Source organism: Physeter macrocephalus, chromosome 4, assembly GCF_002837175.3.
Source record: "Physeter macrocephalus isolate SW-GA chromosome 4, ASM283717v5, whole genome shotgun sequence".
Classification (NCBI taxonomy): Eukaryota; Metazoa; Chordata; class Mammalia; order Artiodactyla; family Physeteridae; genus Physeter; species Physeter macrocephalus.
In genome coordinates this window covers 32791226-32807547 of record NC_041217.1, presented here as the reverse complement: position 1 = coordinate 32807547, position 16322 = coordinate 32791226, and the positions used below count along the sequence as shown (strand labels likewise).

The following is a 16322-nucleotide window of genomic DNA, read 5'->3' as shown; positions in this document are numbered from 1 at the left end:
GTTTCGGAGCACAGGCTCCGGACGCGCAGGCTCAGCGGCCATGGCTCACGGGCCCAGCCGCTCCGCGGCATGTGGGATCCTCCCGGACCGGGGCACGAACCCGTGTCCCCTGCATCAGCAGGCGGACTCTCAACCACTGCGCCACCAGGGAAGCCCTTCTCTTCATCTTTGTTCCCGTACTCGCTTGTACTTGTCCTGTGCTCTGTATTTTTCTTGCTCTACTCAGTAACAGTAGAATAATCTAATTCAAATTCAGTTACCTGAAGTGTGGTAGCATAAGATCTGGTTTAGGTTTAGGCTCTTATTTAACTTTGTGACTGAGAAAGTCATTTCACATCCCTGAGCCTCAATTTCCTTAGTTATAAAAGGAAGGTAATATATTAAATGAATTTGATATAGTGAAGGAGTACCAAATGGTGATGGTCTCTTGGGTAAATTAGAATTTCACAATTCTGTTATCTATAGATTGTGCCTTCTATAATAACTTCTCTTAGTAAATTGAGTCAGGGTTGGTGCTCTGTACTGCTGGATAGCAGTTTTCAAAAATTTTCAATGACATCTTTGAAATTGTTCATTTCTATTCAGCTACACTCTCTTCTTTCATGAATCACACTTTATAATCACTCTAATTCTATTCTTTCTCTTGATCTGAGGTAAAGAAATATGGGTTGACACAATGTATAAATATAAGACATCTTTTATGGTACACCAGAACTTTTTGACTTAAAGGTTAGTAAATAAATAATGGAAGCAGTTTTTCTCTTTTGAATGCCAAAGCACAGTGGAAATTCTTGTTCTGTCTGAATGATTAACAGAAATGTAGAGAACTTATTGAAGGTATTGGTTTATCTTCAGGTAGAATTTTTATTGTTTTTAAAGATTTTTTGATGTGGACCATTTTTAAAGTTTTTATTGAGTTTGTTACAATATTGCTTCTGTTTTATGTTTTGGCTTTTGGCCCAGAGGCATGTGGGATTTTAGCTTCCAGACCAGGGATCAAACCTACACCCCCTGCATTGGTAGGCGAAGTCTTAACCACTGGACCACCAGGGAAGTCCCTAGGTAGAATGTTAAATACGTATCCATTTTTAAAAGCATTTATTAAGTGTCTACCTAGATATATTACTGAAGAAATAATAGCCACATGACCTAATATGGGATTAAGAGTTGAATTCCAGGTAACCTAGTTTCCTTGAAAAATAATCATTATATGCTGCGTGTGTGTCTTAAAATGAAGATTAAGAAATTAAGAAGGTTAGAGTCCAAAATTTTGATCAAGTAAAATCTGTTTAAAGTCATATTTATGAATAAGTTGATTACTTGGAGTTATTCTGGAAATCGATAGATTAATATTTTCTTTCTGGTGGTACTCAAAAACCTCAGTAAGTATCTTGCAGCAGAAATCTGCAAGAGGTGGTTTTCATTCTTGGCTGCTGCTATTGATCAGCAGCGCTTGTGACCTACTTTTAAGGGGCTGATAAGGAAGGAGGCATAGTATGTATATTTAAGGTTACATTTAAAAAGCCTTCCAGTATTTCCATCACTTCGTTGTTGTTTCCATGGAAGCGGAACCACTATCATCAGCAGGAGTCCATTTCAACTGCTGGCTTCCGGTTCTTGTTTCTCTGTTACTATGGTGACTGTCTTGAAAGCAACAGAAATACCAAAAGTTTAAAAAGCAGCAATTTGATTACAAAATATGGTTTTAACTCTAGCTTTAATTAGGTGTTTTATAATTGACATTTTTGAATTTCAAGTTGATTTTTTTGAAAAAAAGAAAAATTTGAAGTTTTATTAAAGCTTAATGACACTGAATTAAATAGAAAAAAAAACTAAATTGCCATAGTTTCTGTTAGAGTTGAGCCTAAGAAGAACCAAAAATTCTAAGTGGGGATTTAAATTAGGGCTTGAAAGGTGTATGCAATGAGAAGAGCTAATGATAATGGGAGTAGCAGTTGGAGTCTATGAGCAATAAGCTCAAAACTAAGAACGAGCAGTGTGTCGAAGTAGTGAATGTTTCTTATTTATGTGACACATTTATCTTCAAAATATGTTATAGTTAGGTGATTTTCACAGATTATATCCATTTTTCAACCGAGTAAAAATAAAAACCTTGGGTTTAGAAATTAAGTAAATTTTAAGGACAGAGGCAGGAAGCATACTGACATTTTATTTGAGGTTTGAGGAGTGGGAGAGTTAATAAATATAGATTGTTCCACAGTTAAAAGGCAGTAGAGATCCCCATCCCTCACCAAGACCAGTTATATTTGTGAATTACTACTCATAAAGGAGAGAAGAGATGGAGTTGTAAGATAAAAGCTGTGAAAGGAAAGGTATTTAAGCAAAATTGCAATCCCAACTTTGTTGCAATTTTTCTTTTTAAAAAATATTTATTTATTTATTAGGCTGCGCTGGGTCCTAGTTGTGGCACGCGGGATCTTCGTTGTGGTAGGCGGGATCTTTAGTCGAGGCATGCGAATGCTTAGTTGCGGCATGTGGGATCTAGTTCCCTGACCAGGGATCGAACCTGGGGCCCCTGCATTGGGAGTGCAGAGTCTTAGCCACTGGACCAGCAGGGAAGTCCCTGTACTTTTTCTTAGAGGTCTGATTCATTCAGGGTTCTTTGGTTTACATGTGACAAAATCCACTACCTTAGGCAACAAATGGCAGGATTGTAGGTTCAACTGAAATCAGGGACCCCAGTCACATTAGGTTTTCTTTTTTGGTCTCTCGTATTTGTGTCTCTTTTTTTGCTTTGGCAGAAACTATGGCTGCTGGCAGTTCCCACTCTCTTACTTTCAGCATCAATAACACAGAAGGACTGATTGGTCCAGTTTGTGTTGGGCCAATTTCTCGCTTCTCCAACTGTGGCCAAGAGGATGGGGTTCTATGGTTGGCCCTGCTGTGACAGGGAGGCTCACCCTTGGCTGACAAGTAGTGACTAGAGGGGCTGAGATGTGAAATAAGGTAGCCGCTTTCATTCAAACCATGTTGTTAAGTGTTGGTAGTGGTTGGGGGAAGAGGTGGAGGAGTAGGAAGGGGAGGAGAAAGGGGCATTTCCCAGAAGAAATAGAAGATGTTCCAGGCAGAAATAAGAAGAGGTTTTTCCACCTGTAATCTCTTGGGGGAAAATATCAGTTCACTTCTAATTCAGCAAACCAGGTGACATTATTATGTAGGATTTGGTTTTGAGAGAAAAACCAAGATTGAAAACCTTTACAACTTATTGCTTCCTATAGCACTGGCTCTGTTGTAGTACCTTTTATGTATGTTGTCTCCTTTAATCTCTACAGTCATTTGAGGTATATATTTCCATTTTAGAGAATGAGGAAGAGGTTCACAGAGTTGAGATGACTTATCATCAGACACATGACTAACGAGAGGCAGAGCCAGAATTCAGATAACTAGGGTTTCTGGAATGTAATCCAGGGTACTTTCCACTGTGTGATACTTACATTTTGGTTAACTTCATTCAGAAGATGCATAGGGTGAATTATAAAAACAGTACTGTGTATTAAGTGCTTTGATAAAAATGAGTCATGAATAATATTGAATATTATTTATGAAAGGAACCTTAGACATCATATAGTACAGTGGTTTCAGACTTTTTGACTTTCAGCCATGGAATCCTTTCTTCAAATGAAATGTTATAGTCGAGTATATATATAAAATGGGTAAAAGCATAGGATTATCCCACTCTGGAGAGGGGAGATCCAGGAGTGTAACACTTCCTTTTTGAGATCTTGAGTTCTTAGAGGCCACTTTGAATACCCTTTCCTTAGGGAAACTGAGAGCCAGACAGGGTAAATGATCGTTGTTCACTTTCACATAATATATTACAAGGATTTAAATCACATTATTGTGTTCAGTTGTAAGGTGGGTGACAATTTGTTATTAATGAATAAACCCTGATGCTTACAAAAGTCAGAGTGAATTTAGAGTTACCCTAAATAATTTTATTCTCCAGTTTGGTGGTACTTTTATAGCATATCACATCCATGTCACAGCTTTCATTAAATGTCTCTTGCACTTAGTCCTGTTTGTTGAGTTGGACAACCGTATACTGTTTGGACTAGGCTAGTCTCTTGTCCACAGAGCTTTTTACATTACATTCTTTATATATCGGCTCCTCTTATAAAATACATCAAGTTCTCTATACATATTTAAATAGGGGCGTTTCAGAATTTAGATAAATGAAATTCATCTGGGTAATATTTAGACCTTGCTGATATGAATAACTTTGATGTCTGTTCCAATTTAGATCTCTCTCTTCTTTTCAGTTAGAAATGTGAACAAGTGGTAAATTGGGTAAAAGGAAGTTAATCTTCAGTTTGGATAAAAGAAAGTTTATTTATTTTTCACATGTCCTGACTTGTTTTTTCCTTTTAGGAGAATCAAGCCCAACTCGTCGAGAAGCTGTGAAGAGAAGAACCGCAGAATATCTCATGCGAGCAGAGAGTCTCTCTAGCCTTTATGTGAAACCTCAACTTGATGATGTATCTCAGGTATGTCTTATGTTTCATTTTGTATTTTCTTTAGACATTTTTGCTGTTTTGTCTCTCAGTTTTATTTCTAACTAGAATGTTTGAGCATTTTGGTCTTTGGAATTTTATCAGTGATTTTCTTACAAGGTGTTGGTGGAAAGAAAAGCATTAAAGCAAACCACCAAAAGTGGAATGAAACGGAACTCACTTTCTCCTTCTCTTTCTCGGCCCTTTATTCTTTACTCCATCCCTAATATCACCATGTGTAGAATGACAGTAATTTATACTGAATTTTATTTGAAAATTTTAAAGATAAGTTATGATTCTTATACCATTCCTGCACCATTTATTGATTCATGCTAAAACTAATTATTTAAGCATAAGTCCTACAAGTAGCAGCTATGGATCACTTAGAATTATAAAGGTATAATTCTAACAGGGATATTTAGGTTATTTGGGGCTACCCCTAGTCTTGTCTGGAAAGCAGGTGAATGTTTAAAACATTAGAAACATTTTGGTTTATCATTATTGTTTTTATGTTATGTCCATCTGGATTTGGCAAATTTCTGGAAGAAATTTTTCTGTTTTTTTCTTTATATGAAACTAAGTTTTTTTTTCTGATGCAGTTTAAGAGTTATACCTTCTAGAGGTGGGAGAAAGTGTTTATTTTCTTAACTGATCTAAGAGGCAGGCAGGCTTGTTCACATCTCAGCTCTGTCCCTTGAAGCCATGGCAGATTGGACAAGATACTTAACTCCACCTCTTAGCTTCAGTTTCTATATCTGAATAATGAGGATGATAGTAATTCCTTGCTAGGTTGTAGTTAGGATTAAATGAGTTAAAAAAAATCACTCATGTGTGGATGCATGCGCACACACACACGTAAACATTCAAGTGCCTACCTCATAAAAAGACCAGCCTATAAGCCAAGCTTTTAAGACTAGCTTAATAAGCATTAGCCCTATTTTTCATCTCCCCTCATATATTGCTTTATATACCTTTTCCCACATTTTTAAATGCTTTTTATACTTTCTGAAAATTATAAAATGTCTCAATTTTCTAATTTAAAAATAGCCCATTATTTAATCTTGGTTCATTGGACAACTAAAACTTTTTTTGCTGCTTTTCTGAGGCCTTTTCATTTTCTGTGTGACCTTTTAAAACATACAGTTATCAGAACCGTACTTATTAGTATAAGAATTTTTGTTGTTAAGCATTTGGCCAGTCTTTTTAGAATAAAAACATATATTCCAACTTGGAAGTAATATACTTTTGTTACTTGTTCTAACATAATAAATGTATTTAAGTAAGATAGCTGCTGACTCATTTTCAGATTGTTAATTACTGTGACTCTCTGTATTCTGTTTGCTAATCTTTTCCTGTTTTCTTTCATCGTTATTTCAATTATATTATTTCCTTTAACGCTTCACTATTGAATTTTATTTTTAATTTTTAAAATTAAAAACTATTTTTATTGAAGTATAATTGACTTATTATATTAGTTTCAGGTGGACAACATAGTGATTCAATATTTTTATACATTACAAAATGATCACCATGATAAGTCTAGTTATCATGTGTTACCATATAAAGTTATTACAATACTATTGACTATATTCCTTATGCTGACTTATTTACTTTGTAACTGGAAGTTTGTACCTCTTAATCTACCTCACCTATTTCACTCACACCCCCTCCCTGCTCCAGCAACCACCAGTCTGTTCTCTGTATTTATGAGTCTGTTTCTGTTTTGTTATGTTTATTCATTTGTTTTGTCTTTTAGATTCCACATGTAAGTGGAATCATACAATATTTATTTTTCCCTGACACTTAGCCTAATACCCTCTAGGTCCATTCATTTTGCAAATGGCAGGGTTGAGTTTTATCTTTTTATTTTATCTTTTTAAAAAATAAATTTATTTATTTTTTATTTATTTATTTTTGTCTGCGTTGGGTCTTGGTTGCTGCACATGGGCTTTCTCTAGCTGCGGCGAGCGCACGTTACTTTTCGCTGTGGTGCGCGGGCTTCTCCTTGCGGTGGCTTCTCTTGTTGCGGAGCACGGGCTCTAGGTGCATGGGCTTCAGTAGTTGTGGCACGCGGGCTCAATAGTTGTGGCACACGGGCTTAGTTGCTCTGCAGCATGTGGGATCTCCCCGGATCAGGGATCGAACCCATGTCCCCTGCATTGGCAGGTGGATTCTTAACCACTGTGCCACCAGGGAAGTCCCTGAATTTTATCATTTTTAAATGGAATATTTATCTAAACATTACTTTGAATCTAATTCTTATTTTCTGTGGAGTTGGCAACCTACCCTGTGTGCTATCCTGTTGCGTATATTCTCCATCCATTTTTGGGGATACTCATAAATGTATTAAATAGGATGTGCCTCTATGAACTTTTACTAAATCCATCTTGTATATAAATACAATTGATCCTTGAACAACATGGGTTTGAACAGTGCGGGTTCACTTACACGTGGATTTCTTTCAGCAGTAAATACTGCAGTACTACATAATCTGAAGTTGGTTGAATCCATGGATACAGGAGGAATTGTGGATACAGAGGGCTACTATAAGTTGTATTAGGATTTTCAACTGTGGGGAGGGTTGGCACCCCAACCCCGTGTTATTCAAGGGATAACCATATTCTAAAAGTTTTAGGGAGTCAAAATCGGCAGTATTCTGTTCTTTCTATTAATGTTAACTCTGAATGTTCTACTTATACTTACTCATTCAAACTCCCCATTTATGCATCCCCTGTTACAGTTCCCCACAATCATTTTATGGAGCAATAACTTATTAGGCAAATAAATATATAAAGCCTGCTGTATAGCTTTTGACTTGGAGAAAGGAACCATGAAGCATATCAGTCAGAATTTTCCTTCAAGCGTAGCTTCGAATGAAAATAAAACAAAAAGAGATCTAGGGGCTTCCCTGGTGGCGCAGTGGTTGCGCGTCCGCCTGCCGATCTAGTATAGAAAAGCTGATTGTATTAGATTTATATAAATTCATTAAGCATCTGTTATGACTCTGTGTGTATACAGTATCAAACTAGATATACTTTGGAGTTATAGTAAAGATATGACACAGTCTCTGCTCTTGCAAACCCTAAAGCGTAATTGAGGACCCAAAATATGTACATAATTGAGGAAACAAAAGTTAAAGAGGATTGTGAGAGCCATGTAGAATAGTGGAAACTTGTATCAGGAAGGGTTAAAAAGGGGTACCTAGAGAATCAGATTTGTTATGCTAGCATTTTTTTTCAGTTCTTAGGCAAGGAGGTTAGAGAAGAGTTTTTCTTGATAAGCAAGATGTTTTTCTTTTAGGGTAAGGATTTGCTTTTTATTTTCACTTTTGTATTTTACTCTATTAAATCTGGCCCTTATTTAGGTCAGAGATATGCTTGATTATTTTTTATCTGTAATTTAACTTAAATGTCTTCTAGAGGTTCTGGATGAGCTTGGTGAATTTATTATTTCTCTTCTTTAACCATCTTTGGGCGATAGTTTCAACGAACACAATGAGAGAATTATATAAATGATTTTTAGCACATCTTAAATTCTGTGCAGAGCAGATATTATTTCTTTCTTGAATATATGTGCAAATATTTCTTTCTCATCTGGTTGATTAAGAAAATAAAGGAATCCTTTGTGGGTTTGAAATTTTTTGTTGATTACTGTTTTTCCCTTTGGTGCAGTCTAGGTCATGGACTCACTTTACCTGAGTTTTCTGGGGTAGTTCAAGCTTTTGCTTTATTGAGTTTATTTGAGAATCTTATGTGGTAAATAAAAAAGTTCCGAATTTCCCCATCGTTGGTTGATAATATCCTTTTCAAAAAAGGACAGAGAGGAGCAAAAGCACTCTCCTACTCTTTCTTTTCTTCATTACTTCATTACTAAAAGGCTCCGAGGAAACTTAAGGAGCAAGTCTGAGAAAAAAAGGAAATGAGTTTTATTTGAACTAAAGGTGCAGTTTTAACTAAAGGAGATGGATTTCTTTTCCTTTTTTTTTTTTTTAATTGTTGGTGACTTTGAATGATTTAAGAATTGGTATTAGAGGGGATTTCTCTGGAAAAGACTAGAAATAGCTTATTTGCTATTTTTAGCTCTAGGAATTTAAAACTTAAGATCAATGAAATTTAGAAAAAGACAGTGAATGGTCTAAATTTAGGACATAAAGGATTGTGTAGTTTTTAAAGCACGAATACCTTTTTTTTGTTTGCAATTACAAGGTACGAATGAAAATACAATTGGCCCTCTGTACCCATGGGTTCCACATTTGTGGATTAAACCAACTGCAGATCGAAAATATTTGAGGAGAAAAAATTCTAGAAAGTTCTAAGAAACAAACCTTGAATTTGGCACCTGTTGTCAACTACTGACATAGCATTTACATTGCACTAGGTATTATAAGTAGTTTAGAGATGATTTAAAGTATATGGGAGGATGTGTGTAGGTTATATGTAAATACTACACCATTTTAAATAAGGGACTTGAGCATCTGAGGATTTTGGTATTCGTGGGGATCCTGGAACCAATCCGCTGTGTATACTGAGGGACAACTGTAGAATGTATGGCTTTCCTGAATATTTTGTGGATTTTGAGTATAGTTGCTATAATATTGAAAATATTTCTCTGTTGTGCATTTTGTTTACTGGTATTATTGGTATTTCTCAATTCTTCTTTAGCAAATATTTTAAAATGAGTGTTGTGTCACCCTTAGTGAGATATGGGCAAAGCAAAGATAGAAATCAGGTGCATTCCAAATCAGTAATAGGACTGCAGTTAAGAGTTGTGCTTGAAATGTGATGTAAGAGAGACTTTTTTAGGAAACTGAGTATTGAGGGTTAATAGGTTGCCAGTGAAAGTCTCAGCAAAGCCAAAAATCTACAGATGAAGCCAAATTCAGAAACTAGTGTAGTTAGCGATCATGGTTCAGAGCGTGGATTCTTGATATGTTCTTTGTAGAGCTTTCCTTTTGTCCTTCATTGCTTGTTCCTTCCCAAATAATGCTGACTTACTCTTAGGTTATTTAAGGATGAGTAGCTAACTCTACTCCACATGTGGTTGGTGGACCAGCAGCACAGCATCACCTGGTAGCTTCTTGGAAATGCAGAATCTTAGGCTCCACCAAAGACTACTGAATCTGAATCTCCATTTTTACAAGGTCCTCAGGTGATGTGCATGCATGTTAAAGTTTGAAAAGTACCTCACTAACAGATTGGTAAGAATTGAGATAGATCTCATTGAGAAAAGGGAATAATATCGAGTGAAAGAGACTCTGGGCAGGATAAACAACAGCTTTAAAAAACCCCAAAAATGAAAACAAAAGTAAGGTTCACGTAACCATTTAGACAATGTTGAACAGGAAGTGTAAATAGGTTTTACTAGTGTGCTAACTCTAGTCCACTGGTAGTGGCTGTATTGCAAGACAGAGTGTGGGACTAATAGAGTCTGCCATTGGCTTGAGCAGTTGAGTCATATATACTTGCCATCTTTGGTTTTGAAGGTTGTTGGATTATCATATATTCTTGCCTTTCCCTTCTCCTCACCCTCTGTATTTAAGTTTTGAACTCCTTGTTTCTCTAGGCATCTTCTGATATAGTAGCTAATACAAATAAGTGAAATTTTTACTTTTTTCTTTAAGGAAATCAGCCATGTTGCCTAGAAGTATTTCCACCCCCTCCTGCCCCAATAGCATTGGCTGAAGTTTTCCTAAACAATGTTATATTATTTTATAAATAAGATTTAATCCCCTCTTATCTATTACCTAGTTTTGTCATCTTAGACAAATTGCTTAACCTTGCTGCTTTTCAGTTTTCTCATCTGAAAAAAAAAATGTTGGACTTGATCTCGGTCTCTTTCTTTTCTTAAAATTCTGTGGATTTATGTTTCCTTTTGCCATCTAAAAAAGGAATAGATCTATAGGGATTCTACCCAATTTAAACACTGCATATCAGAAATACAGGATTTTTTATTGATGGTTTTATTTCATGATCTTTCTTTGTTCATTTCTCTGATCTTAAACTTTTATAGATGGTTAAAGTAGAAAGAGAACTTGAATGATCACTTTGCCTTTGGTCTTTCCCCATTACAATTTCACCATTCCTGTCTTTGCAAAAGTAACCTTACTAAATCACTGTTTTCGTTGGGTTGCTTCTCATACAAAAACTTGTTTTCTAGAGTCTGGAAAACATAGTCCAGACTTTTTTCCCTGGCATTCAAGGCCTGTTAAAGTCAATAAAACTGACCAACCTTAAAAGTGCAATTTTATTTTCCTTTGTTCTACAATTTGAACATTTTTTTCCCCACCAAGAGAGTTCTTTTTTCCCCAATCCTATGTATAATATCCTTTCCTAACCTAATTCCTACATAACATTTAAACTCCCCTTTGATTCTACTTCTTTCTGAGACCACAGGTTATCATACATGTGATAAACTAGTGACATCTTTACTGTCTTATGTTTTAAAAAAATGTTTTATTGTTACTTAACTTTTCATGTATTTGGCTTATCTCCTCAGGTAAGTTGTAAACTTCTTGAAGCTAGGGTCCATGTCTTTTTTTTTTTTAAATATTTATTTATTTGGCTGTGCCATGTCTTAGTTGCAGCGTACGGGATCTTTAGTTGCGGCATGAGGGCTCTTAGTTGCGGCATGTGAGCTCTTAGTTGCAGCATGCGGGATCTAGTTCCCTGACCAGGGATTGAACCCGAGCCCCCTGCATTGGGAGCGCAGAGTCTTAACTGCTGGACCACCGGGGAAGTCCTGGGATGGTGTCTATTGATGATTTATATCCCTTTCAGTTATCATGCACATAGTGGGCACACAGTAATTTATTGAAAGGCACAGTAGAGATTTTGTGGTTTGCTGTCTTTGCTGTTGAGATTGCTAAAGTGAACTGATAACTTTCTTTGGAAACTGAAAGATCCAATGACATTACTGAATAAGAGGAATAAGTAGGAGATAGGGATGTTGGACGTGTTTGGCCATATTTTCAAAGATGAATGTAATGGATAAGTTATCACTTAAAGTATTCTTTTTCCTCCTATAACTTTTCCTAACCATTCCTTTCACCAAAATCACAAGCAGTTCTTGTTCTTACTTGGTAATAGAGTAGGGGGAGATGAATTCTTAATTATCAGAATGTGTTGTGTTGCAGAAGGACTGCAAGCAATAGAGTAAGGAGTTGGGGTCGAGCCTAGGATCTTTCACTGCTCTTTCTGACGGTGAACACCCAACCATTCTGAACTTCCCTTTATTTATCTGTAAAATGGGGATTATAATAATAACTTCTTGTAAGTACTACACTCAGGCCAGGGTGAGGTATGAAGATAAAATAATATAGATTAAGAGAGAAGAGACTATTTCTGTTATATGTCTATTAAAATACTCTGCTAAATGTTTTTCTATCCTTAAAAATTCCCCTTGGATTTTAGGGAGGCAGAGATGTATCTGTGTTTTATGTCATCTAGCTCAGCACCTAATAAAGTGAGATTAAAAAGGAATTTTTTTGAAACATATCCTAGAAGTAGAAATTAAATAGATTTAAAAAGATTATTATCGGGCTTCCCTCGTGGCACAGTGGTTAAGAATCCACCTGCCAATGCAGATGACACGGGTTCAAGTCCTTGTCCGGGAAGATCCCACATGCCGCGGAGCAACTAAGCCCGTGCGCCACAACTACTGAGCCTGAGCTCTAGAGCTCGTGAACCACAACTACTGAGCCCATATGCTACAACTACTGAAGCCCGCATGCCTGGAGCCTGTGCTCCGCAACAGGAGAAGCCACCGCAATGAGAAGCTCGCACACTGCAATGAAGAGTAACCCCTGCTCGCCGCAACTAGAGAAAGCCCGCACGCAGCAACAAAGACCCAACACAGCCAAAAATAAATAAATAAAATAAAATAAATTAAAAAAAAATAAAAAAAGAGCAATGTACTTTAAAAAAAAAAGAAAAGATTATTATCATCCTGTCCAGTTGCCACTGTCATCAGCATTCTCAAGTTAAGTGTCTTTAAAAAATAAAAAGTTGTCTTTTTTAAAAAAAATTGAATACCACCTCTTTAGGCATATTGAAGTTAGTATTTGCTTACTAAACCTAAAAACAAAAATTTTTTTGAAAGCAATTAGGATTGCTGCTTTTAGAAAATTTCACAAAGTGACAGTTTTCCCTGTTTGTAAAAGACACCTAATTTTTCTATGCAACCTCCCTCACTTGTTACCCTCCTCTCTTCCTCCTTTTTTTTTTTTTTTTTTTTTTTTTTGCGGTACGCGGGCCTCTCACTGTTGCGGCCTCTCCTGTTGCGGAGCACAGGCTCCGGACGCACAGGCTCAGCGGCCATGGCTCACGGGCCCAGCCGCTCCGCGGCATGTGGGATCTCCGCGGCATGTGGGATCTTCCCGGACTGCGGCACGAACCCGTGTCCCCTGCATCGGCAGGCGGACTCCCAACCACTGCGCCACCAGGGAAGCCTTTCTTCTTCCTCTCTTTTCGCTCTTTCTCTTTGCTTCCAACCAACATGCTAGGCACTGTGAATATAAAGATGAATAAGGCATATTTCCTGTTCTCAAGGAGCTTCTTGTTTAGGGATGCTGAGCTGCACTAGGACTTGAAGTATCAAAAATGTAACTCAGTAACTCTGGTAATCATGACATTTGGTTAACCAGGATATTTATTGTCTACTCATGGGGATGGTAAGTGTTTCCTATATATTCTAACAGATTTTTTACAACAGAAAGGTCTGCTTTGAGGGTATAATAAGGCTTTGTGTGTCCTGTCATCCTTTGCAGCATCACCATTTTAATATAAGGGTTAATAAAGCATTGCTTTCTGGTTGTAAATGCCAAATGGAGATGTCTTTAGAGTTTATCTAGTCTAATGTTTTTTTACTGATAGGGAAAAACTAAGACCAATGGATGGAAAGTTAGGATTATTCTTTTATTGTATGTGGTACTGAAATATCCCTTCCTTATTCACTGATCTTTTTTGGACTTTTTTTGTGGCCAACAGACTAAGTTTTCCACATCACAGATGTTCAAATATTAAAAAATATTTTCTTTCTTCTGTAAATCATCTCTTTTCTAGGCTTACACAATATCAGTTCTAATAATTATTGGTTATATGACAGAGTTTCTTAATTTTTCACCATTATTGGCAATTCTGATTGAACTTGAATTTGCCAATCCCTCTTAACATACCTAGTATATATTTATAAAGTAACATTAAAGGACTATAGTTTTTTTTTTTTTTTTTTTTTTTTGCGGTACGCGGGCCTCTCACTGTTGTGGCCTCTCCCGTTGCGGAGCACAGGCTCCGGATGCGCAGGCTCAGCGGCCATGGCTCACGGGCCCAGCCGCTCCGCGACATGTGGGATCCTCCCGGACCGGGGCACGAACCCATGTCCCCTGTATCGGCAGGCGGACTCTCAACCACTGCGCCACCAGGGAAGCCCAGGACTATAGTTTTATGATGAGAGAAAATGACTTATGTTCCTTCCCTCCCCAAGTTTATCTATTGTGACATTTGTTTTAGTCCCCTCCTTCTAAATTACTCTTGAGCCTTCTGGGGTAAATATAAGGCTGTGATTGATTGTTGGCTCAGTTAGCCATTTGTTACAAAGTTTCATTACAGCTGTACAGTTCTGAATTGCATTGTTGCTCTGGAAACTATCAGCTCATTAATTTTTCTTTTTAAAATTTTGTTTTCAATGTTATGATTTATTTACTTGCAACTATTTTCTTGATTTTTATTTTTGATTTTCTTCATTTTTGATTTTATTATTTTTTAATTTTACATTACAAATAGAAACTTCCTCCTTTCATCTTTCCATTCTCTGATTTATGATAAATTTAGTTCCTTTGGCCTGACATTTGCTTCAGCAGGCAGTCTTCCTTCAAGCACCTCCCTGATTGATGTATAATCTTTGATATCTTCCATTAGCCTCCAGGATCACTAAGTTCAAGGCCCCCTTGGAACCTAAGGAGCCCTGCCGAGGAGTTGAAGGCCTTCAGAGTCCTTGGGGTGATTGACAAGGTAATTCTTCAGTGTCTCTTCAAGAGTTCAGTCATAAATCGATGCATGCTGACATTATGTCTTTGAAGCTTTGGATCTTAAGGATATGAAACAAAGGGAGAAAATGACTCAAATGCATCTGCACTTTAAAATAACAAAAGAGAAGAGAAAAAGCTTTTATCTAAGCAATTCATGTAAGGTCATGCAAAATATACTTGTGTTAAAGGAGAAGGTGCTTATTTGTTGGCATTCAGTCTAGTAAGGGGTTTGGTTTTATAAACCTGTTATAGTTATAAAAACTAGTGAGTCAGTAGTTGTTCAACATTAACTGGTATAGTTAATCTAATGGTCAAAGAAAATGACGTTCTCCTAATAAATACCATTTCTTGAGTACCTACTAAGTATCAAACCATGAATTAGGCATTTATATAATATAAACAATGTATTAATCCTATCCAACCTGTTATTTGCATGTTGGTGGAAAAGCGATGCTTAGAACAGTTTAAGTAACTTGCCCAGAAATCACATAGTTATTTAGGGTGGTACTGAAATTCAAACGTAGATCGTTGTGATACCAAAAGCTGTGCTTTTTCCAGTACACTAAACCCCCTTTTGCACACACACATTTTTATATTTGGAATAAAAGTACTATGATAACAGAGGTCTCTGCCATTGAGTTTCCCCAAATTTGGTGACATCTCAGATATGCCAGACATTAACAGTACTGAGCCTGTCAGAGAGTTTACAAATGTAATTAAAAAATCATACACAGTAAACGTGTTTTACATATATTTGGTCAACCACCACTTTACCTTTCAAAGTGAAAGAAAATGCCTTAATATTAGGTATAAATTAATTTAATCATTTTTATGTTAGCCATGTTTTATGAAGCACCTTAGTGTTTATTTATAACTTCATGTTCATTTAGTACTTCTTGTGTTCTAAAGTATGCGAGTCCATGCTAAAATTGAACAATATGCAGTATATTTCAGGTAATTTGAACACTAACTAATAAGAGTTTGAGGTATTTCAAAATAAACAGTAGGTTGGATATTGCGTGAAGCTGTCAGGTCTTATTAAATTCATAAGCATCATTTTTCTCAAATAGATTTATTTGACTGAATTTTGAAGTTAAAGAATTCTAAGCAGTAGGACTTTTGAGCCTGAAATATTTCCTTAACGATGTTTTTCCTAGCCTTTCCAGTTTAGAGAACATTCTATTTGAGAATACAGAGAAGTAAAATAGCAATTAAATAGTTCTTGGATTAATGAAAGGTTCTTGGATTTCTGTGCAGGCAAATATACTTTTTTGATGTACAGTGTCTCCTCCTTCTCTTAGATCTGTTTATTTTGACAAAGTGTGACCTTTCATTGCTCTGCTCTAATCATGAGTAGGTCACCTTTAAGTCCTGGTAATAGCTATGAGTCTCACATGTATCCAGATAAGGATGTTGACAGTAGAAGAGTTCCTAAATTCTATGCTGAGGTATAATTCATTACTGTCTTTGTTCTATTAACCTGGGGAGTATGTTGGTATTTAGAAGGGGACATTTTAACTTTTTAAAGTAGAAACAAGGAAATATGAACTTGGGAATTAATAAGCTTTACAAATAAAATTTAAAAATTTGTATAGCAGTCTCTCCTTTGTAAAAACATGAATAGGTAGATTTTTTAAAAATTTGAATTTTTTTTTAATTGGAGTATAATTGCTTTACAATGTTGTGTTTTGAATTTTTTTAATTTTTTTTTTTTTTTTTTTTTTTTTTGCGGTACACGGGCCTCTCACTGTTGTGGCCTCTCCCGTTGCGGAGCACAGGCTCCAGAC

General features: G+C 36.4%; 1 protein-coding gene across 4 annotated transcripts in view; it reads left to right on the top strand.

Moving 5' to 3' along the window:
• Positions 1-16322, top strand: part of RPS6KC1 (ribosomal protein S6 kinase C1) — a 243181-nt gene that overhangs the window by 138087 nt on the left and 88772 nt on the right. For all 4 annotated transcript variants that reach the window (XM_024133753.2, XM_055084079.1, XM_024133751.2 and 1 more), the window contains 2 exons: positions 4390-4505; positions 14426-14518. In XM_024133753.2, the coding sequence (XP_023989521.1) occupies positions 4390-4505; positions 14426-14518 (209 nt within the window). The remainder of the gene's footprint in view (positions 1-4389; positions 4506-14425; positions 14519-16322) is intronic.